The sequence below is a fragment of the Phasianus colchicus genome, chromosome 6, assembly GCF_987193195.1.
Source record: "Phasianus colchicus chromosome 6, bPhaCol1.hap1.1, whole genome shotgun sequence".
Taxonomy (NCBI): domain Eukaryota; kingdom Metazoa; phylum Chordata; class Aves; order Galliformes; family Phasianidae; genus Phasianus; species Phasianus colchicus.
In genome coordinates this window covers 51,320,775-51,343,817 of record NC_143441.1, presented here as the reverse complement: position 1 = coordinate 51,343,817, position 23,043 = coordinate 51,320,775, and the positions used below count along the sequence as shown (strand labels likewise).

At 41.4% G+C, this 23,043-nt stretch overlaps 1 protein-coding gene across 1 annotated transcript in view; it reads right to left on the bottom strand.

The window, feature by feature from the left end:
- The window catches only part of OBSCN (obscurin, cytoskeletal calmodulin and titin-interacting RhoGEF), a 175,186-nt gene that overhangs the window by 93,138 nt on the left and 59,005 nt on the right, over window positions 1-23,043 (bottom strand). The window contains exons 28-48 of the mRNA XM_090143262.1: window positions 22,638-22,799; window positions 21,929-22,033; window positions 20,974-21,240; window positions 20,080-20,349; window positions 19,119-19,385; window positions 18,262-18,528; window positions 16,632-16,898; window positions 15,718-15,987; window positions 14,814-15,080; window positions 13,933-14,199; window positions 12,816-13,088; window positions 11,038-11,304; window positions 8,483-8,749; window positions 7,488-7,754; window positions 6,633-6,896; window positions 5,580-5,846; window positions 4,958-5,221; window positions 3,828-4,094; window positions 2,474-2,740; window positions 1,169-1,432; window positions 191-457 (exon numbers count right to left, since the gene is read on the bottom strand). Coding sequence (XP_089999388.1) covers window positions 191-457; window positions 1,169-1,432; window positions 2,474-2,740; window positions 3,828-4,094; window positions 4,958-5,221; window positions 5,580-5,846; window positions 6,633-6,896; window positions 7,488-7,754; window positions 8,483-8,749; window positions 11,038-11,304; window positions 12,816-13,088; window positions 13,933-14,199; window positions 14,814-15,080; window positions 15,718-15,987; window positions 16,632-16,898; window positions 18,262-18,528; window positions 19,119-19,385; window positions 20,080-20,349; window positions 20,974-21,240; window positions 21,929-22,033; window positions 22,638-22,799 — 5,343 coding nt within the window. The remainder of the gene's footprint in view (window positions 1-190; window positions 458-1,168; window positions 1,433-2,473; window positions 2,741-3,827; window positions 4,095-4,957; window positions 5,222-5,579; window positions 5,847-6,632; window positions 6,897-7,487; window positions 7,755-8,482; window positions 8,750-11,037; window positions 11,305-12,815; window positions 13,089-13,932; window positions 14,200-14,813; window positions 15,081-15,717; window positions 15,988-16,631; window positions 16,899-18,261; window positions 18,529-19,118; window positions 19,386-20,079; window positions 20,350-20,973; window positions 21,241-21,928; window positions 22,034-22,637; window positions 22,800-23,043) is intronic.

Sequence of the window (23,043 nt, the reverse complement as noted above, 5' to 3'; positions counted from 1 at the left end):
AAATTTTTGTAATAAACATCTGACCTATGCCTGGCATTCACCAGTGCCTTTGGGACTTTATGCACAAGTTCAACCACATGTAGCTAAATCCATCTGAAATCAGGCTGCAATTACAATAATACTGCTCTTTTTTTTTTTTTTTAATCTGTTTGTATATAATCTATTTTATTGGGTATAAGATTTTTTTTACCATTCACTTTTAGAGCAGCTGTGGTTTTCTGATCTCCATAACAGCATGTGTAATCTCCAGCATCTGCCAGATCTAAATCATGGATCACCAGCTCTGCAGTTGTGCCCTTGCACGTTATGGTGACCTTCTCACTTGGCTCCAGGGCTCTGTCTCCTTTCCTCCATTCCACAGAAGCTGCAGGCTTGTTCAGCTCACAACAGAAAGTGGCCGTGCCATTTTCTGTGGCTTCCACGTTCTTCAATTCCTTTTTAAAATGTGGAGGGAGGGCTGAAGATCACAGGTGAAGAGAGAGCACTTTAAAATTGAGGAAATACCATGTCTTGATTGCTCCATTGCCTCAAAACCCTTTGATCTCAAAAAGTTTTCATTAACACTTTTTTTTTTTTCATAAACAACTTCAGGGGCATTTCTGCTTTACTCATTGCAGCATGAATCGGAAATCAGAGTTGCAAAACTGTTATTTCAGTACTGGAATTATATTTTAAAGGCATTTTAAGATGCAAGCAGCAGAAAGCTGATGGCAGGCTTTAAAAGAACTTGCACAGCTCTGTCTTGAGATCAGATGAACAATTAGCAGGAGCCCCATGACTTAAAATTCCAGGCTGCAATCCATAATTCTCACCTGTCTTTCTCAACTGTTAACATAACAGAGTACTTTCCAATTATATCTATGTAAAAGAGGTGAAAACTCAGTGGAAGTGATATGCCTAGAAACTAACTAATGGAAAGTGATATTTACTACCTCATCAAGATCTTCAGTATCTGTTTCCAAACTGCAGTAATGTGAAAGAACAGGAGCAGAAAAGGCTGTAGGATGCTACATATCATTCCCAAGCGAAGGACTTTCAGTAAAAGAATGTGGTAGACACATTTATCATAAGAATCTAAAGTAATAGATGGAATCAATGCCAATTTGTGATCCTGCACGAAAGCACAGATGGCAATGCAGCAATTCCCTACTAAATGTTTGTATTTTACCGTGCACTGTCAGAGATGCTGTAGTTGTCTTGTCTCCACACACACAGGTGTAATCTCCAGCATCTTGTTCCTCCAGGCTTTGGATTATCAGCTCAGCAATGGTATCCTTTAGCCTCAATTTGTACTTATCACTGGGCTGGAGCAACTCCTGTCCTTTCCTCCACTCCACCTGAGTGGATTTAGTCAGTTCACACTGCAGAACAGCTGTCCCACTTTCTGTGGCTTCCACATTGACGAGCTCTTTTTTGAAAAGTGCAGGCAAAGCTAAGGGATGTAACATAAACAGAGTACATCAAACCATTAACTGGACCTTGAAATGTGTAGATGTGGCACTGAGGGACAAATTAGTGGGCTTGATGGGGATGGGTAAGGGTTGGACACTGGATATCCTAGAGGTCTTTTTTAACTTCAATGATACCATGGATATAAAAGGTCCTGTGCACCTTTAGGCCATGGTTTTCTGCAAGTTGCCTTGTGTGGTGTCACCAATTGCACAAGGAAGTACCAGCTCAGAGGAAGGAAAGGACACAAATACCTTTAACTGGAAGAAATAAGAGGAAATAAAAGCATGCAGAAAAATTGGAGAGATGTTTGTCTCCAGTTTTGTTCCTGTCCTTAAAATCATTTCACCCTTCAGATACACCTCAAATAGAAGTGTTCCTTTAATCTACTGGAACTGTTGTGAACTGTTGGAGGGCCACCCAAAGCTTTTTGCTAATTGCCACAGTAGAGGCAGGAATAAATTTTGGCGCACTTCTCCCAAATCAGGACCTTCAGAGTAATGGTTTGTTGGTGGGTTGTTGGTTATGGTTTTTTTTTTGAAATAGTTTCATTGGAACAATACATCACAGTGCTGCAAGAGTCATTCGCCCCCACATTGAAAAAACCTCTTGCTAGCTGAGCTCAGCATTCTTAATGAACTTCCCTTCAAGTTTAGCAATGGCATCCAGTGACATCAGAGAGATATATAGAGGACAAACCCTCCTTGTAGCTGGAGGCCTAGATGCTTCAGGCCCTATCAACTGCTCTTCGCGCTCTAAAAGCATTCAGAAGGCTCTAGGGAATGAAACCATCACAACTCCATGCTGCCATTAGGTGATCTGTTTTACCGTGACATTAGGAGAGAGGATGAAATACCAGCAAACCAGCTGGGATGAGCTGGTCTTTCAGGACCCTTCCAACACAAGACATTCTAAACCACAAAAAGACTGCAGAATCTAAACATCAAAACCAGTGTGGAGACCTCCCAGAGAAAAAGTGTATCTCTGAGATGCAGCTATGATAAAGGAGAATGGTTTTTTTTACCATGCACTGTCAAGACAGCTGAGGTCTTCTGATCTCCACACACACAGGTGTATTCTCCGGTATCCTCTACCTCCAAGTCTCGGATCAACAGCTCTGCAGTGGTTTCTTCTTGTCTCATTCTATACTTATCACTTGATTTGAGCATCTTATTTCCCTTTTTCCACTCCACTGGGACTCCGACCTTGCTCAGCTCACAGCGCAGCGTGGCGGTTCCGCCATCGGTGGCCTCTCTGTTCTTCAAACCCTCTTTGAAAAACGCGGGTAAAGCTGAGGGACAGCAATATGAGCAGTGAGATGTGAGCTCCGAGGAGTTCAAATTAAACAGCGATATTTAATTTCCCTTTTCCTTCTTATCTTGAATGGATTTATCGATACAAAGAGCACAAACGGTCAATATTCTCCATGAATAGGTATGAGGAGCACAATGCCATCACCTGGAAAGGATCCAATGATTGCTGTAACCCACAGGTGTTTTGCTCAGAGAACCAAATGAATACAGACAGAAGTAGAAGGCTTTTTTTTTTTCCCCTGTGAAATTTCCACTAAAAACAATTAAATTGAAATGTCTGGCAAGAAAAAAATGGGTTTATCACACAAATTTTTAAACCACGATGGAAGTAGGATGTTTGTTAAGTTTGAACATTAAGCAAACAGAAAGGAAGTCTACATTAAAAAAAGAATGAAACACTGAGGTTCATTCTAGAAGCCAATTTGAAGTGAAATTGTTCATTTCAATACATGATGGGGAAACAAGCATTTTCATTTCCACTGACATGTTCTTTCAAACGTGTCAGTCGCAATAAAAATTACTTGGGATAATAATCACCTAGCCAGTTTGCATTTGCTTTGCACAGGATGGCGATTCCACCATCGGTGGCCTCTCTGTTCTTCAAACCTGTAGTGATCACTGGTCTGTATGTATTAAACCACTTCGGTATCCCAGGAAAATAGAGAGTGGGAATAAGATTTCAGGGAATAACCTAACCAGTCTGAGTTTGATAAAACCTTAAAAACACCAAGTCGTGGTCCTTTTTTGGAACTCAACATTATTGAGCACAATGGGGATTCTGATTTCTGATTTGAAAGATGGAAAACCAAGATATCAACCCTCAGCAAATGGGTAGCAGCAATCCCTGTTGCCTGCCTTGTCCCCAAGCTCATACTCTGACACCCCTCCTGTGCCATGCACACCAGCCACGTTGGTGCCAAAGAAACACATCATTGACACCATGGAGCTGAGGATGAAGGCCTGGCAGAGGAAGGATGTGGCAGGGTAACGAGGTGTCTGTTGTCCATGTGGACAGAGAAAACACAGTAGTTAACTGTAGCATTCGTCTTGATTCTTTTGTTTTACCATGCACTGTTAAAACAGCCATAGTCTGCTGGTCTCCGCACACACAGGAGTAGTTTCCAGCATCCGTCATGTCTAGATTTTGGATTAAAAGCTCTGCAATGATGCCTTCCCGTTTCATCTTATACTTGTCGCTTGACTTGAGGGTCTTGAGTCCCTTTTTCCACTCCACATTAGCAGCAGCCTTGTTCAGCTCACAGCGCAGAGAGACACTTTTACCTTCTGTAGCTTCTTCATTGCTCAATTCTTTGGTGAAAAGAGTGGGTAGGACTGCAGAGCAAATGGAATACGGACATGGCATCAAAGCTGAGAAAGGCTGACCCAGAGTCTACTTGCTCTCTTCCTTCATCTCCCTGAACCTGCATGCCACAAGGCTTTCCCCACACTCCAGGATTATGTTCATACTTCAGTTTACCTTTTTTTCCTTGCTTGCATGCTTTAAAAGTTTATTAGTTAACTTAGTTAACAAGGCATCTACCCTTTATTTTACAGATTATAAAATTAAAGGCCATATTTCAGTAGGACACCTGGAGCAGTTTGTTTGCCTTGAACAAAACAACACTTCTACAGAAGTACCTGAGCTGTGGCACTGTCTGTAATTTTATAAATGGATCCCCTAAGCCAAACCCTTGCAAATGTGCTGTTGGCTTTCTGAGGATACAGCAAAAAAGTTTGGTGAGAATTAAAACAAAACTGCTTAACAAAAAAAAGGGGGTCTGGGAACAGTAGGAGCATGAAAAAAAAGAGTGTTTTTTCATTAAGATTCTCCTTAGCATCATACTTTAATGAAAACCCTATCTACTTAGGAGCAACAGATGTAGCACCCTAGGAAACTAAGAATAGATATTAATGCCACCTCTAGGACAATCCCTATGAGAAAAAATCTAAACAGCAGCTGCACTGGATCAGGAATTGTGTTGAGAGGGAGACCTGTACTTCAGAGCTCCTTCAAACACAGCACATCAAGAGGGGATGAGGTGAGAGGAGAGAGAGAAAGGCAGTGGTGGAGCATAGAGAGAGGAGAAAAACAGCAAAGAAAAATCTATCAGCAAGGGTGGGAATGGGAAAGTGCGGAGAGGTCAGATGCAGTGGGAGAAAGAGTTCAGAAATGTGTGCTGAGAATTTCTTTTTACCATTTACTGTCAAAGTGGCTGTAGTCTGTTGATTTCCACACACACAGCTGTAATCACCAGCATCTGCCGAATCCAAATCCTGGATCACCAGCTCTGCAAAGGGGCCTTCCTGCTCTATTTTGTATTTCTCACTCGGTTTGATGACTTTATTCCCCTTTCTCCACTCAACAGGAGCCGATTTGCTCAGCTTGCAGTGCAAAGTGACTGCCTGGCCCTCTGTAGCTTCCTTGTCCACCATTTCTTCTTGGAACAGGATAGGCAAGGCTGAAGGATGCAATACCAATAGAGATGGAATCAGAAATGTAATGAAATGACTTGGACCTTTCAATGAATTATTGGACTGCAGTGTATACATTTAACCCAAGTTACTACTGCTAAGTGACATGAGGGGGGAAGACCTTCTGGAGCAAAGAGAAACAAATTAGAAAGAGCAATACAGAACATTGCTGAGCTGTCTCAAAGGAAAACAAAAACAAGGGAATACTCTCCAGCACGATGACTGGCTCCACAGAGCTGACAACATGAAACCTCTACAAACTTGTACTGACCAAGCATCAGACAATCAGAAAACGTTGCCAAACTTGCTAAGCTTGGGGTTTAACGAGATAGGTAGAATGTTTACCATTCACTCTCAAAGTAGCTGTGGTCTTCTGGTCTCCGCACACACAGGTGTAACTCCCAGCATCGGTCAAGTCCAGGTCTTGGATGACCAGCTCAGCAAAGCGCCCTTCCCGTCTCATTTTGTATTTGCCATTTGGCATCAGTGCCTTCCCATCCTTCCTCCACTCAACCGTGCTGACTGCCTTGCTCAGCTCGCACTGCAGTGTGGCCGTTCCACTCTCTGTACCTTCCTCGTTCTTTAGCTCTTTCTTGAAGTGGACTGGCAGGGCTGAGAGACGTAGAATGAACATGGGGTTGCAAACCAATGCCCCTCTGGTCAGAGACTACATGGTGATTTATAAATGACTTCCCAGACCTTATTCCAACACCCTTATCCTTAACCATATGCATCTTTTTTTTTGTGTTTTTTCTCTAGCAAATATTTGTTTGTAAATTTTTTTGTTTTTTCTCTAGCAAATAGTTCTGCTACAATCAGAGATTTGATTAAGAACACGCACACAAACAACAATTTCATCCAGACAGGAGGTAAAGAATCCTCCTTAACAGAGAATCCCAGGGAATCTTATTCCATACTAATTTAAGGAAGGCATACATGCACATTAGTGTCCTTCACTTGAAAAAGGTCTCTGAGAAGACATTACAGAAACACACACGCAACACTGGGAGTGATGAAATCTGATTGTGGATGAAGACTGGGGAAAGGAGTGACATGGCAATGTGAAAGAATGGAAGGATGAAAAGAGCAGACACAGGACATAAAGGCTGGGGTTGACGCAGGACATAAAGGCAGGTGTTGAGAGGGAATACATTGAAAGGAAGAAGGAAGGGATAGACAGAAATATTACAGAATTGCATGAATTATTTCTGACATTTTATCATTCACTGACAAGGCTGCTGTGTTTTTTGGCTTCCCATTACACATGTACAAGTGGAAGGATGAGAAGAGTAGACAGAGGACATAAAGGTAGGAGCTGAAATGGAATATATAGAAAGGAAGAGAGAAGAGATGGACAGAAATATTCCAGAATTTCATGAGTTATTTCTGACTTTTTACCATTCACTGATAAGGCTGCTGTGGTTTTTTGGCTTCCCACTACACATGTGTAGTCTCCAGCATCCTTTGTCTCCAGGTCATGGATCAGCAGCTCAGCCACCGTGCCCTCTTGTCTCATCCTGTACTTGTTACTTGGCCTGAGAACAGTGTGACCCTTCCTCCACTCCACAGGGGCCTCTCTGCTCAGCTGGCAGTGCAGGGTGGCTGTTCCACCTTCCAGAGCCTCCAGACTCTTAAGCTCTTCTTCAATGAGCACAGAGATGGCTGAGGAATGAAGCATTCTCATTTTACTTTAGGAGCATCATTAACAACTGGTTACCTCTTTATGAGACTCAAAAGTCCAAACCAAATTCTTTTGGCATAGACAATGGGCTCTGACTTACCTTCACTTCCAGGACTCTACTTACACTCAAGCCATGAGTTTATAGGGAATTAAAACCAAAACGATTATTTTTCAATAATTAGAACATCAAAGTAATTATTCCTCTGCTGTCAGTCACAGACACGTGAAAAAAAAATTATTCAATAAGTAAAGAAAAGAAATGCATATTCTTTAATAGAACATATTTATCACCTTCTAACCTCCCAGATTAGAACTCAGGTGTCTATGTCCTGAGCAGAAAGCAGAACAATTATTTCAGAGGTGAGGAAAAATATATTTATATCAGGTCAGGGTTAATTGATTTATACGTTTTAGTATGAAGTTATTGTCCTAGAACACAGGAAACCTAATGGACACACCCAGAGCTGCCTTTCCTTTGGACTGATCCCTTTTTTTCTGAGCACCCATTGTAAATGTGCAGGACCATGGCAAGAACAATAACAAGTGGCCACAAGCAGGTGTCTCATTCCTACCATGGACTTTGACTTGGGCTGTGGTCTGCTGGTCTCCAGTGTCACAGGTGTATCTTCCCGCATCTTCTGGCTCTGCATTATGAATCACCAGCTCTGCCACTGTCCCCTTCTGCTTCATTTCATATTTGGCACTTGCCTGGAGTGTGGCTTCTCCCTTCTTCCACACCACGGTGGCATCTGCTTTTGTGAGTTCACAGCACAGAGAGACAGATTTCCCCTCTTCCGTTTCTCTGTTCTCCAGGGTTTGTTTAAAAAGGACTGGCACAGCTAGCATACAGAAATAGGGATCAGCTCCCACTGTACAACATGGACAGGAATCATAATATCATAGAATGGTTTGGGTTGCAAGGGACCTTTAAGATCACCCAGTTCCAAATCCCTGCTATAGGCACGGACACCTCCCCCTAGACCAGGCTGCTCACAGCCCCATCCAGCCTGGCCTTGAATGCTTCCTGAGATGGAGCACCCACAGCCTTACTGGGAAACCTGTTCCATGTCTCACCACTCTCACAGTAAAAGATTTCTTCCTAACATCTACCCTCTTCCAATTTAAAGCCATTTCTCCTTGCTCATAGCATCTGAAAGCCTTTAAAAAGGATGTCTGGGGAAACTGGGGGAATCTAAACATCAACCAGTTTGCCACCTGCAGTTTGCCAGGGACTGGACTTGACTGCATGGTGCTCCTTTCTGCTCTCCCGTGTTAAATTTTCATGTTCTGCCTGTGCTCCCATGCTCTCTAACTCCAGTCTTACAGCTGCGTATAACAGCAAACCAATCAGCACACAGAGCGCAGGAAACAAATCTTCTGCGCTAATTTTCTGCTCAGCAGGAAGAGAGAGATTTAAAATCCCACATGCAAGCCATGAAATTACGTGAAAAATATGTACAACTACTTCCAAGTATGCTGTATTCCCAATACATTTTAATCATGAGACTGCAATGGTTGCTCTATAGAGCAACTCTGTGAGTGCTGCAGTGCACCCAACACTGCTTACCCTGTACTTTCACCTGAGCAGTGGTCTTCAGTTCCCCAGCAGTACAGGTGTAGTCCCCAGCATCTATCGATGTCACATCCCGAATGATGAGCTCTGCCACAGTACCATGCTGTTTAAATTCATATTTCTCACTGGCATACAGAACAGTGCCTTCTTTCATCCATTTCACTGGGGTATCGGGTTTGCTGAGCTCACAAGTCAGTTTGATTTCTTTTCCTTCTTTAGCTTCTTGGTTTTGAAGCTCTTGCTTGAAGAGAACTGGCATTTCTGAAAAGGGACATTGCACACATTCAAGCTTGCAGATCACTGTTTCCTTTTTGTTTCGTTATTTTTAATGGTTATTATTTAGATAGAAAACCTCTGGAATGAAAATGCACTCTGCAACAGCAAGAAGTATGTGAGACCATATGTTTTTTTTCCTTTTAATCACTATTTGCACAATTAAAAGGCAATTGCTGTTATTATTAACAACAGCAGCAGATGCTTCCGGTACTATTAATGGCACCAATGGTGTGCAACTGGTCTCAGTACTTGGAGCAGTGGCAAAAATTAAACCTTCAAGATCTTTACCAGTTTCCTAACGCTTGGTTATTGGAATTTTCCACTCCCATCCCCTCAGTAGTAAACATCAAAATGGTTTAATGTAATGCCAGGGCACAGACATTGAGCAATGCCCTGCTTCAGCTTCCCTTGGCCTTCTGAGGAGACAGCCAAATCCACAGAGCAATGCACAGAGTATACAAAGCAATCGAAGCCAGTTCCACAGGTACAACTCAGACATGTCTTGGTGACATCAGGTTTGGGAGACACTGAACTAGATTGCAGATCTGCGGTCAGAGCCTGCAACTGGTACGATAAATATCACCTGGTACATAACACAGAGGACACAAAGAAATGACAGAGCACCTTTTCTTGGGACCAACAGCGTTAATTTTTTGCCATAAGAAACCACAACAGATTTTTATCAGACACGAGTGGAGACTTAAAAACAGCACCAAAGAAACGCAGAACACAAAAGGGCCCCAATGGACGCTGCTGTGCAGGCTCTATCATAGCCTGGGATACAAAACTTCAAGCTGAGCTGCAGTGGAGATAGCATTTACTGGGGAAAAGGAGAAGGAATAAAATGTCTAAGTGTTTTCCTTTCAGATAATTAAAAAATTATATAATATACAACAATCCCCCAGCAATAAAACCAATCCCTTCCTCAGATTATACTGCCTGCGGCCCCATCCAGCCTGGCCTTCAGCACCTTGTCTCTGTGTGTACTGGGTATTGGAAAAATATTGTAGTGCTATGGAAAGTTACAGCAATTGGGACATCCTCATTACATCAAGTTCTCCTCTTTCCTTACACTGTAGACCTCAGCCTTGATGTGATTTCTTGGTGCTCAGCAAATGCTGTGAGCAGCTTCCCTCCCTCTTCATGCTCAGAGGTTCAGGTTGACTCTTCCAATGAGCCAAAGACTACTTGTTCTTGCTGGCTTTTCTTAGGGGAAGGTTTATAGAGTGAGCAGCAGTGACTCTGGTTTTGGTCCAGCTCAGTCCCAATGCTTATCTCACATACTTTCCTAATGTGCTCCAGGAAGTACACTAAAATCTGTCATATCTAAGATGAGAACATCTGTTTCAGCTCAAACACAACCCATCGGTTACTGACTTCTCCCTAACCACGTTCTTTGGAATAAATGCTTTTGGATGCACTACTCTCAATAAATTCAGCTGCCTCAAGCAATTCCTTAGACAAATGTGGGTATATGAGCTCCCTCCTTGGACAGAGATAGCACTGGAAAGAGTTTCAGAAGGTGATTCATCCTTTCTCTGCATTATCTTTTAGGCTGGGTGAATCTGAAGCACGAGCAGCTGAACTGGGGTGGTTCAGTCTAGAGAAGAGGAGGCTCAGGGGAGACCTTATTGCTGTCTACAGTTCCCTGAAATGAGGTTGTAGTGAGGTGGAATTTGGCCTCTTTTCCCATGTAACAGCAATAGGACAAGTGGAACAGCCTCAAGTTGTGCCAGGACAGTTCAGATTGGGTATTAAGACCACTCCTAAAGAGTGGTCAGGTGCCCAGGGAGGCAGTGAAATCACTATCCCTAGAGGTGTTCAAGAACAGTGGAGATGTGACACTGAGGGACATGGTCAGGGGGTAATATCGGTGGTAGTTGGACAGTTGGACTAGATGACCTTAGAGGTCTTTTCCAACCTTAATGATTCTATGATCTTCTACAGAGATTGCCACCATTCTCTCATGACTCATCCTCTCCTGACAGCTCTAGAGAGCTGATACTTTCACAGAGATAAAATCGGTTAAAATGAAGGATTTTCCTGTTTCATTTTCCTGTTTCATTTTTCTGTTTCATTTTTCTGTTTCACATTCTGCCACCTCTCCGGATGCTATGATGGGTGATTTAACTAGAACCTTTCCTGCACTGAGCTGCAAAGACACAAGGCTCCTTTTCGGTATAGTTTCACATTTTCATCAGTTCTATGCATTGTTCTGAACTTGGTGATGGATGACAAAGTAGAACCCAAACCATTACTCCAAATGTTCTTACCCTTGACAGTAATAACCGCACTACTTTTAGCTGCTCCAGCCTCACACTCATATCTGCCACTGTCTCTTTCTTCTGCCCCATATATGACCAGCTTGGCTTCAAATCCCGACCGACTGATGTTATACTTAGAAGAATTCCTAAGGCTCTTCCCGTCTTTGCACCACTTTACAGGGCAGTCTGGTTTGGAGGTTTCACAGTGAAGAATCACATCCTTTCCCTCAGTGACTTCAGTATCAACCAGCTCCTTTGTGAAGATGCAGGGCTTTTCTAGAATCACATAAAAATGGTCTCAGATTTTCACAAGAGGTGCAGATGTTCAAATCACAAGTAATCTGTGAGGCTTATGTCCAGAATTACTTGCATTAAAACCACAGGTTAGAAAGGGATAATTTGGGCTACAAAGCCCTCAGGAAGGCATTAATCATGCCATAAAATCTGGTTTAGTAAATACTTAATGATATCTGGGAGGAACTGGAAAGAAAATGCTGTAAAACATAAGATCTCTCACGTCTCATTGAACTTCAACAAGACAGAGGCACAACTTTCCTAAACACTTCTCCATGTGTGCTTCTTAGTTTGGGCCTTCCAATGGAGTGCAGAAGGCTAATTCATGATGAAGCAAGGTACGATTCAGATTTCTCAGTCAGTCATATAAAGGAGGGCTCACCTCATCAAGGTCATCTAAAAAGTAGGCAGATATCCTAGACTGGTCATCTCTAACATTAAAGTTAGAGTATCTCTAACATTAAAGGAAGACAACAGACAGCTCCAAGGATGGGGCATTAATTTCCAAAACGTGTTTTTAGGATAGAGGAGTTGAAATGCTCTCTGGAAGTATAGTATAGCTCCTAGAATCAGCCTAAGCTAGATACTAAAAGCTAAATTGACCAACATGGGTCTTACACCTCCTAATTTCTGGTTTTTTAATATGTAAAAACCCAATAAATTGGAAAATCAAAAACTGTTCTGCTCTGTAATACAGCATCATGTATTGGTGTTACCAAAACAAGTCAACCCTTTGCAAATAGATCTTTCATTTCACTTTAAAAATATCTATTTGCACTTTTGTAGAAAGGTAAAAATTGTCAACTGGGGAAAATTTTTTGAATTTTGAAAAGAATTTCCTTGCAAGAAACAGGATGATTCTGAAAAGAATGAGAATATGATCTGACACAGAAACTGTATGTTATACACCTCTGGGTAATAAGAAATATTTGTATTTCCGCTAAGAAAATAACACTTCTCTAAACTTACACTCTTAGGTCATTTGGCATTTGTCTTATTCCTTCCTACAAAAGTAGGCTAGCATTGTAGTTCTTGCCCAGTTTAACTTTTCAGGAGAAAATTTTGTCAACCAAGAACAACAGAGAACATGTGCAATGTTGCCCTTCAAACAATGAAGATTAAATTTAAGACATATTTGTTGCTCTTTTTTCTTTTTCTTTTTTCTATGAGCTAATTCAATTTCTTTTCACTTACCATTGCAGTGGTGCCCTATGAGCTCAGCTGAAGGAAAACTGGACACAATATCCAATGTATCATGGTTATAGTATAACATTCCCATCTAAGGTCCAATAAACATATTGACAGTTCTCCAATATTGCAAGAAACTAATTTCCCAGTCCTGGTTTTGTTATACAGGTAAAAATACACTCAAAAATATATAGATATACAAATGATGGGGCCAAATTTATAGCGTTATTTTCACCTATCCACATTATTCCATAGTTATTTCTAAGCATTTTCTTCTCTCCTGCAGTTTTTAATGCTTGAATTACCTTTAACAACCAAACTGGCAGATGTTTTCTTATCACCAGCTTCAAATGTAATGACCCCCGAGTCCTTCAGAGAGAGTTTTTTCAAGGTTAGCAGGTGATATCCGCCAGGCTGAGACTGGATGTCATTAAGTTCATTGGTATGGAGTGGGGTTTTATCCAAAAACCACTGCACTTTGCTATACTCTACAGGAGAGATTCTGCATTTGAACATGGCAGATTCTCCTTCTAACACAGTGACATCTTCCAGGTCTTCTGTTATTAGCACTTTCTGGCCTGAAATGAACACAGATACATCAATTACTGGAATCTTCCATTCCCAACATGAAAACCATTGTGGAAACATCCAAGATTTTCCACGTATTTCAAGAAAGAAACACACTCATGATACAGAAGACTGCAACAAAATTTCCTTGTTACTAAACACAAAAAAACTATTCACAAAAAGATATGTACAAGACACACACCAGTATAGGATGAAGACACCTTCAGAGTACCAGAACACATATAGCAGGACAAGTAGCCAGCACAAGGCAAATCCAATATTATGATCTTTCTCCTAATGGAACTACCTGGAATGCAGCATCAGGGAATTTTTTACTTTTATCTTGAACTTTATGATTCAGAAAAACTTTTAACTCAGAAAGGTCAGAGATAGAAACTTCACACTGATTTCAGGATTGCCAGCCTCAACTTATGTCAGCATTTTTGTTTTTAAATGATACATAAAGTTCTCAACGTATAAATGCTCCAAATCGACCAATTGCTCTACATGTCAGGTTCCATGTTGCTATATCTTTGTCCATGTCCTGTGCAGTATATGTGTCATGAATCTGAGCCAAAAATGAGTGAATGTGCTACCCACGTGCTGAGAAACAGATCTGCATATGCATGGATGGCAGGACAAAAACATCTGCACACACAGCCACTGAACACCACTGCTCTAGTTGGTACAGTTCCTTCCCTTCCTGTGCAGTTTGCTCTGTGCATGGCCTGTGAACTGCTATTCAGGCCAGCAAGCTGCAGCCCCAAAGATCTGCCATAAGTGTACGAATTCTACCAAGGTAATGTCTTGGTAATGGAGAAACAGGATGCACAGTCACATGGCTCTCATGCATACCTTGCACAACTAGCTTGGCTCTGGACTGGGCATCACCAATGTCACAGGTGTACGTGTCACTGTCACTTTTCTCCAGATTTTTTATGGTCAGCTGCAGGTCTCGTCCTTTCTGTGTCATCTCGTATTTCCTGCCAGGCCTGAGCTCAGCTATGCCTTTCCTCCATATCACAGAGGATGCAGCTTTCTCGCTCTGGCATATAAAAACTGCAGTTCCGCTTTCTTCAATTTTCAGATCTGAAAGTTCCTTGATAAAGTAGTTAGGTTTCTCTGGAAGGAAAAAAAAAAAAGAGGGATGAAGGTGTAGGACAAAGAGGTTTGTTACCCCAACAAGTCCCAAGCATACAGAGGGATCATGAATCTCCTTTGCCCTCACTTAGAGAACCACAGCATATAAGGATAGAAAGAGTCGAAGAAGATCACTGAGTCTACCCATTGACATGGGGTGCATATTTCCAGAAGATATCTGGAAAGTTTAATAACATTATACATGTGCTGGTAGGATCTCATCTGGCAAACTGTGTATAGTTTTGATTACCCATATTCAATAAAGACTAATTCAGATTGCCATCTTTGCTTGGCTCATTAACATCCAAGATCATAGAATCATAGAATGGCCTGGGTTGAAGAGGACCTCAAAGTTTCAACCCCCCCGCTATGTGCAGGGTCACCAACCACTAGACCAGGCTGCCCAGAGCCACGTGATTGTGGGGATCATTCAGTTTCCGGATTATTTTAAAGAAAAGGCTCTAATCCATAATATTTTCTGAAAACTAAGAATTGATCCTGCTTTAAAAAAGCAGAAGGGAAGAACATCTCCCACAGGTTGCAGATATTTACCTCGACTTCTCTACATGCCATCCCTAGTGTGCTTTTCAACTCACCTTGCACAGTGACCCTGGCTTTTGTTTTAGAGTCCTCTGTCTCACAGGTGTACTCCCCGCTGTCCTTGATGGTGGAGTCATGGATGATCAGAATGGCCTTTGTTCCCTCTTGCTGCAAGTCGTACTTCTGGCTTTTTCGGATTGCTTTGCCATCCTTGTACCACCTGATGTTCACATTGGGTTTTGACAGCTCGCAGCTCAGGCTGATGTCCTGCCCTGCTGCTGATGTCTTATCCTCCAGCTGTTTCGTAACCTCAGTAGGTTTTTCTGAAAGAAAAAATGCATTTTGAGTAATGTACACTAAGGGTAGGATGTCTCTCTGTAAATACATGCATCTATACGCTGGAGATAAGTTGGAGAGGCAGTTGCAATAGAGGCCATTCTATAGCCAGCAGTAATCTGCTAAATATGGGCAATGAAAATCAAGGCACCATCTATTTTGTCTTAAATCTACCCAACTGTGAAGGATGAACCATAACTGCCTCTTTCTTCTCTCCACTGATCACACTGGGAGCCCCAGATGATGCTCTCGAATGCACATGTTCCAGATAGGAATTTTTTGTACAGCTATATGATGTGAAGGCCATCCCTTCAGCTTATACTTAGAGGATACTTGCTCCTACAGTTCCCTGAACAGATCATTCCTGATTTATTGCTAATGGAACAAGTTGTAGAGAGATGCTCATTTCCAACATTACCCCTGTGTCTTGGGCAGCTTTCACATTTGTGTAAAATGTTTCATCCTTTCACTTATTTTTAAGAGAAATTCTCAGTGCTTCAAGGTTCACATAGAAGGTTGCTATTTACTTTAATCTTACTTTAATATTATGAGTTAGTTCTCGTGACAATCTTATCAGAAGGCAATTGAAGGAATCAGACCCCAAAATCTCTCTGATCTCATTACCTTTCACAGCTAGAGAGGCTTTGGAGATTAGACCACGGGCAGTGAAAACGACTTCCCCAGCATCAGCAGGAATCACACTTTTGATACTGAGAGTATACTTCCGACCCACATTAGAAGCTTTAAATCGCCCACCACTTTCCACTCTGCTTCCATTCAGGGTCCAGTTGAAGTCATCAATGCTTTCATGGGACAGAATGCATTCAAAAGTACAATCTTCTCCCTCCTGGATTTCAGTGTTCTTCAGCCGTTTGGTAATGCCAATGTTCAGCTCTGGAAGATAAAAGGTAGGTTAATATGAGGTTTATATGGAGAAGAGGCATTTATGATTGACATGAGTACTGGTGTTTTAACTCAGGATTTGCAGAATTTGCTGCATTCCTTACTGATGTACTTGACTTGCAAAGAATTTCTCAGACATTCTCCACTCAGAATTGCCAGAAAGCTATAGAAAAAGAGACATGTGAATCTCCTGGCTTTGCTCTGGAAGAACTATGTGGAGAGCAGCTCACTCAATGGAGCAGAGTGAAGATTCAGTGAGCTACAGAGGGAAAAACTTAACAGGGAGGACAACTCTAGGATGCTGTGTAAGAAAAAGGGTTTTGCCTATGACAAGAAATTAAACATTTCTATTTGCTAATTTGTTACCATCCTACCCCTACTGGTGTTCAAACCATTTCTCCATTTTAGGGATGGCTGTAGGAAGCATTTCCTTCTTGACATGTTCGGTGATTTTCATGGAAAAATGAGATATATTTACAGCAAAAGCAAGGGGAACTGTCCAGACATCACTGTGGTAAATTGCAGTAACACTGTTTTACTGTAGAGACCACTAAGTCTCGTGGTGGAAAAGGTCTAAGACATAGTGACCAACCTGAATGTGTTTTCAGCATCTCTTTACTGTCCACAGCACTTACCCTGAACACCGACCTTTGACTTGGCAACATCAGTGCCAATATCACAGGTGTATAAACCTGCATCTGCCTTCTCGAGGTCGTGGATAAGGAGACATAGGGTCTTCCCAGACTGTACCAGTTCATATTTGTTGCCAGAAGTGAGCACAACACCGTCCTTTTTCCACACTGGTTTGACCTTCTCTTTGGAGACTTCACATTCCAGTTTAATCACACCTCGCTCCTCACCAAAAACATCATCCAAGGACTTCATGAAGACAACAGGCTTCTCTGGAATTAAACAGGCAACACAGGACAGTGGGATATTTAAGTTGAGACATTTCCAGTTGCTTTCAGATTTTTAAAGAGGGATAAATAAACCCTTACCAATGCTGACAACAGCAACACAGAACCTAAAGCAGTTTCATGTCTGACAACTGAATGAGTTTTAATGGAATTCTGAACTGATCACTAGGAGAACACAGGGAACAGGAGAGGCAGCCTGCATTGCCATGGGTGGGCATCATGTGAAGTAAATGGGATGCAGCTCTTCTAAAGCTGGAGAGCTGGCACTACCCTCTCATGAAGCAGAGCATTCTTAAGCATTAAGCTTTAAGAGGATATGCTGCTGAACACTTTCGATTTTCCTGTTTTACTGACTCCTTTTATCTATCTTCTATTTCACACATAAGATGTCTATACTGGGAAAAAAAAAAAAATCCACCAAATATAAAAGAAAAGAGGAAGAGGAAATCTTTCAAACTCTGAGTGGACAGAGTAAAATAGCTTAATTGCTGGGGAGAGCAGATTAGAATCACAGAATACTTAGAGTTGGAAGGGACCTTTAAAGGGTATGTAGTCCAACTCCCCTGGAATAAACAGGGACATCCATTGCTAGATCAGGTTGCTCAGTCATACCAGGACACAAAACACACATAGAATGATCTCCCCGATTTCCTATAAGAATGTGGAAGATATCAGACTCACTTTCAGACAGAATGTCTCAGAATGTTTCCCACAGATGCATCCATTCTAGATCAACACAAATTTGTGATGAAGGTAACTCAGGACAACAAATCACTATGAGTTACCTGAGCATGCACATACAGATGTGCTTCTAAAGAAATTTTTATCTTGTGTTTCAAGGAGTTCCAAGGAACTGACCAGATTCAGCATGCAACTTACTATGGCTGAGGTGATATATGAGAACTCATCAAATCTCTGCAATTAAGTTGTGCATATTAAGAACTGCATTCTTTGTGCTGAATCTGTGCCACTCAAGAACAGATATACTGAAAGCTGCGTCCTACCGTTGGAGGTAAACACAAGCTCTGCTCCTTGCAGTCATAAATCCTTAGAGACAGCAGTATTTACACTGCATACTACTGAAGCAGTAAAAGAAATTGCTCTTGAAACTCTTGTGTTAAGTAAAATGATGATAATGAGCTATGGAATATTTTGGCAGGACACCAAAAAACCATCCTCCTCTGTTGATATTCATCTGCTACAATGGAGCCTTCCACTGGAAGAAAGCCCCTGATGACTTGTCACCCCAGAGAGGTGAGGTTTAGAAGGAGAATTGCTGCACTATATAGTAAACTATAGCTCCTTAGCATCTGTTATTCACATCCAGGAGGGGTGTGATCAGACCCACCTATCACCTTCAGATGCGCGCTCTCTGACACCTTGTCTGACTTCATTGTCACTGTGCCAGCATCCTCAGGCTTGACCTGCTTCATCGTCAGCGTGTAGCAATTGCCAACGTTCTTGATGTCATTGTAATTGTTGGTGTAAAGGAGGGTGCCATTCAGGAACCATTCCACATCCTCGTCATCATGGGACAGCTCACAGGAGAAGACAGCAGAGCTCTCTTCTTCAACTTCCACATCCTGCAGGTGTTTGGTTACTTCTACATTGCGGGCTGCAGGGAAACAAGGTGCACCTATGTTACTATCAACCATTACTGTCATGCTGGAATGTGGTAGAATAGTTGGACTAGATGATCTGGTGGTCTTTTTCAGCCTTAATTACTCTATGAATCTATGACTATTATGATTAACAAATGAACAACAGGTAAGAGCTGACACAGTGGTCAGTGGAAACGAAAACCACAGACATGCACCAAAAATCAGAGACCTGTCACAGTTCAATCCACATGCAAAAAAAACCCAACATTTTTACTTAGAATTATTGAAGAGCCTCAAAGTATTCAGTTCCTTGGACAAAATGGAAAATAATATGTCTCAAGAATTGAACTTATCTTTCTTTTCCATGTAATCCCATCACCTTGCCCAGAAATTGCTCATGTGTGTGCCCAACCCACCGGAGTGTAAATGTTGGATTTCAGTATGCTGTAACTTCTGCACACTGCATAATATAAACAGCTCAGTGAAGATTATACATTTATAAAGTTAGCAAGAGAGAACTGTAGAAATCAACCTCAAGAAGAGAAACCTTAGGTGAAACACTAAGCCATAAGGACGTGCAAGAGGCCATCCTCCCTGCTCATACCTTCAACTGTCAGTGTGGCCTCAGTCTCTGCAATTCCTGCCTTGCACTTGTACACACCAGCATCGTCAGGCTTCAGCTTCAGGATCTTGAGCTCTGCTGAATGCTTCTCCCTCTTGATCTTGTACTTCTCAGAGGGCTCAATGGGTGTGTGGCCCTTGAACCATTTCACAACCTTTGGAGAAGGCCTGAAGTCACAGGACAGGATGACAGAATGACGTTCCAAAGCTGTTTTGTCCTCCAACTTCCTGGTGATCTGTATATGGTAATCTGCAAAGCAGAGTTGAAAGAGAAGAAAGGATGAGGGCAATTGGAAGAAGAGGAAAGTTTCTCGTATGTATTCCATTCCAACTAATTTCATGTATGCTCATGTTCACAATGGTTCTGTGAAGATAAAACAAATGATTATCTATAAGGAATGCTATTGATTATATTTCTATAAAATAATACTGTATATTATCTACCAAATTCACAGTCCAGTTCTTATTCTGTGCTTATTGAATTGCTCTCAGTTGAGGCTTTTATTCAAATAAGAGTGAGTTGAAGACATAACAAGGACTTCAGGATGTGAATGGAGACTCTTAATCTGGGGACAACAGAAGATAAAAAGCCTGGAAGCTTTGTTCCAGATCAAATTAATGACAAACTGCATCAAATGTATGTGCTACCAAACTTAAACTTGTTTAGTTCAGAAATACAATAAATTTCACCTGATTTGACTTCTTTGGTATAGCTAAGGGAAAAAATCTTAGCTCTGTAGATCTGAATACTAAGCACATCACTCCTATTAAAACAGATCCCTTACTGAGACATAGCTGTCCCATTTAGTGTCTAACAACTTTTAACTGGGAATGGAGCAGACACTCCAGTTATACACACAATATTTCAAAGCTCGCAGAGAAGGAAGACTGTACATTAATTAATTCTTCATCCTCACGATGTAATCCAAGCTAGGACACGTTACCTCTGACAAGCAGATTTGCTGTGGATTTTGATTTTCCAATTGAGAACTGAATGGTGCCTGTCATATCAGTGGTGGTTTTCAGTATGGTCAGTCGGTGGGTGGTGCCTTCTTGGTGCATGATAATGTTTCTGCCAGGCTGTAAGACTTCTCCACGTAGATACCACTTGGGAGGTTTTACAGAAGGAATGGATATCTCACATTCAAATTTGGCTTCCTCAGGCTCGGTCACATCCTCATCACACAGCTCCTTTACTATGCTAATGGATTGCTCTTCAAGAAGGATGGAATGAGAGAAAGCAGCGATTTAGAAGGAATGAAAAAAACCCTTACATTATCACCCTGTTCTCTCATGCCAGCATTACTGCGCATGAACATTGCATCTATCAGCTAAAATGCCATAAAACATCTTAAAAAAAAAAAAAAAGAAAAAAGAAAAAAAAAGGAATGTTGATAAGAAGTCAGACAATAAGACTTTGACAACCTGAAGAGAGCCCAGATCTTCTGATTCCCAGCCCAATATCCAAAGAAAACCATGATCCTCCCATCCCTATAACAAGCTCTTGACATTATAAACTGGAACAGAGGTTGAATGAAATGCAGATATTGATATTTACTTTGGTTAACTATGGAAACTTATCTCCTAGTTTTCTCCTAGTAAAGGTCTCTGTAGCTCAAATGTAATGATTCTACTTAGAAAAAATTCATTTTCCAGGATGTTCTTGCCCTTATAATTGTAAGAGGAAGAATATCAATGGACTTTGGGAAAAAAAAACAACTCTCTGAATTTAAATAATTGTTTAATTCACACTCTGTTTTCAAAGTAAGTGACAATGGCTTTTGTATAAGTCTATCTGCATTCCATTTTTTTATTATTATTATTATTATTATTTTTACCTTCAACAAAGAAATGAGCACTGCTTTTATCATCAAAGGCATCACAAGTGTATGTGTCCTCATCTTCATAGTCTGCATCGTTGATGATGAGTTTCCGATACACGCCATCGCTCACAATTTCGTATTTGTCACTAGGATGAATTTCAACATCCTTTTTGTACCACTTAACTTCAGCATTGGCACGAGACACCTGGCACTCCAGGAATCCCCGATGCTTTTCAAGTGCAATCTTATCTCGCAGAGGCTTCACAATTTTCACAGGCAGCTCTAAAACAAACAAGCATATCTGTATATATATATGTACATATATACTAATCAGCACAGTTTCTGTGAAAGAGGCCAATAAAACTCAGCAATGGTTCTTTTATGGATGGTTACTTGGATGGCAACACTCTGTTAAGCACTTGTTCTAATGCACAGCAAATAAGGATCTAATGAAAAGACTTGTTATCCCTATTTTACCACTTGGATGGCCAGATTTCAGAGATAAAGAGTGAATTCTTCAGCACTGTACGGCCATGCAGTGGCAAAGCCAGGGACTGAACTCAGATTTCCTGAGCTCTTGACTAGTGTGTTAATTCAAACATCTTCCTTTTCTTTCTTTATCACACTACTTAAGCTTAACATTATATATAAAAACAAACCTGTGCTCTTTTCAAACAACAGAGAAAATGAAGAAAAAGTCAAGCTATGTTTGTTATTCCTCAATGTTCAAACACAAACCTGAAGTCTAAAGGTAGAAAATCAACCTCCTGAGAAAATAAACTCTTTTACTTAGCAAAAGTAAATCCCAAATGACAAGGTAGATATTTCACAGGCAGAAAGGTAGGTAGGAGTTTTTATTTCTGTGAAAGGTTCAGGTGCTGTTTAACTTCCTTGACATTAAAGCAAAGGATGTTAGCTGGTTTAAAACGTGAGATAATTCAAGCAAAGTCATCATCAGAAGCATAATTACCTTTAACTGTAAGATGGGCACGAGATTCTGCCTTTTCTGCTACAAATTTGATTTCTGCTGCATCTTTGACTTGGACACGTGTGTAAGTCAGCGAGTAGGTCTTTCCTGAAGCAGAGAACCCCAGAGTCACTAAGCTTGGAAAAGACCACTAAGATCATCTACTCCAACTACCAACCCACCTCCACCAAACCGTGTTCTTGAGAGCAGACACACAACCACACATTGCTTTCTTGAGCATTGCCAGCCTGAGCATCATCCATCTGGTTTCACATCACCACTGCCTGTCCTCATCTCAGCAAAGCCACCCATTCCCCTACATCCACATCCCCATCAAAGCATAATCTAAACATGGCTTCTACAAGAACTGACTGAACGCAGCCACCATCATCTTAAAGTACTTGAGACAGAAGAACCCACTCACTGTCAGACAAAAACTCCTTTGAGAGGTGAACTGACTGCCCTGCTCACCCCCAATTTGGAAATAATTGCACTGATTTCCTACCTGCTCCTAGTAGAATTGGATGGTGGGATAGCATCATATCTCCCACACTAAAGCTCCCACCACATCACTTGTTCCAGCATAACTACAATCCCAAAACAAAAGGGAAACTCCCTTCTGAGCCTTCTTAACTTGATTTCAGATGTCCTTTCTGCTTGTTCTCCAACTCACCCCCCCACTCAGGAAAAAGATCCCCCCCTTACACCCTACCATCTTGACGCATTCTAATGTTGTCGTCAGCCTTCAGCTTGTTGTCATCTTTGTACCACTGGGTTTGAACCTCATCGTGTGAAATCTCACAGACGAAAGATGCGCTCTCATATTCATTCACTTCCACATCTTCCAGTGGTTTAACAATCTTGATATCTCGAGCTGTGAAACAGTAGAGATATATTTGTCAGGGTGTCTCCATAACTGAGTGCAGCATCTTTACCTTCCACATATTTGCATGGAAAACAAATGGCATTACATTTTATTCTAAACCATCGTCCGTTTATGAGTTGTTTCTCTCTTCAACACAGTAAGTGCCCTTGAACTTAAAGACAGACTTAATAGCTACAGCGGAACACACTGCAAATAGTTTTCATGGAAGCCAGAATCTCATTTATTCTAAAAC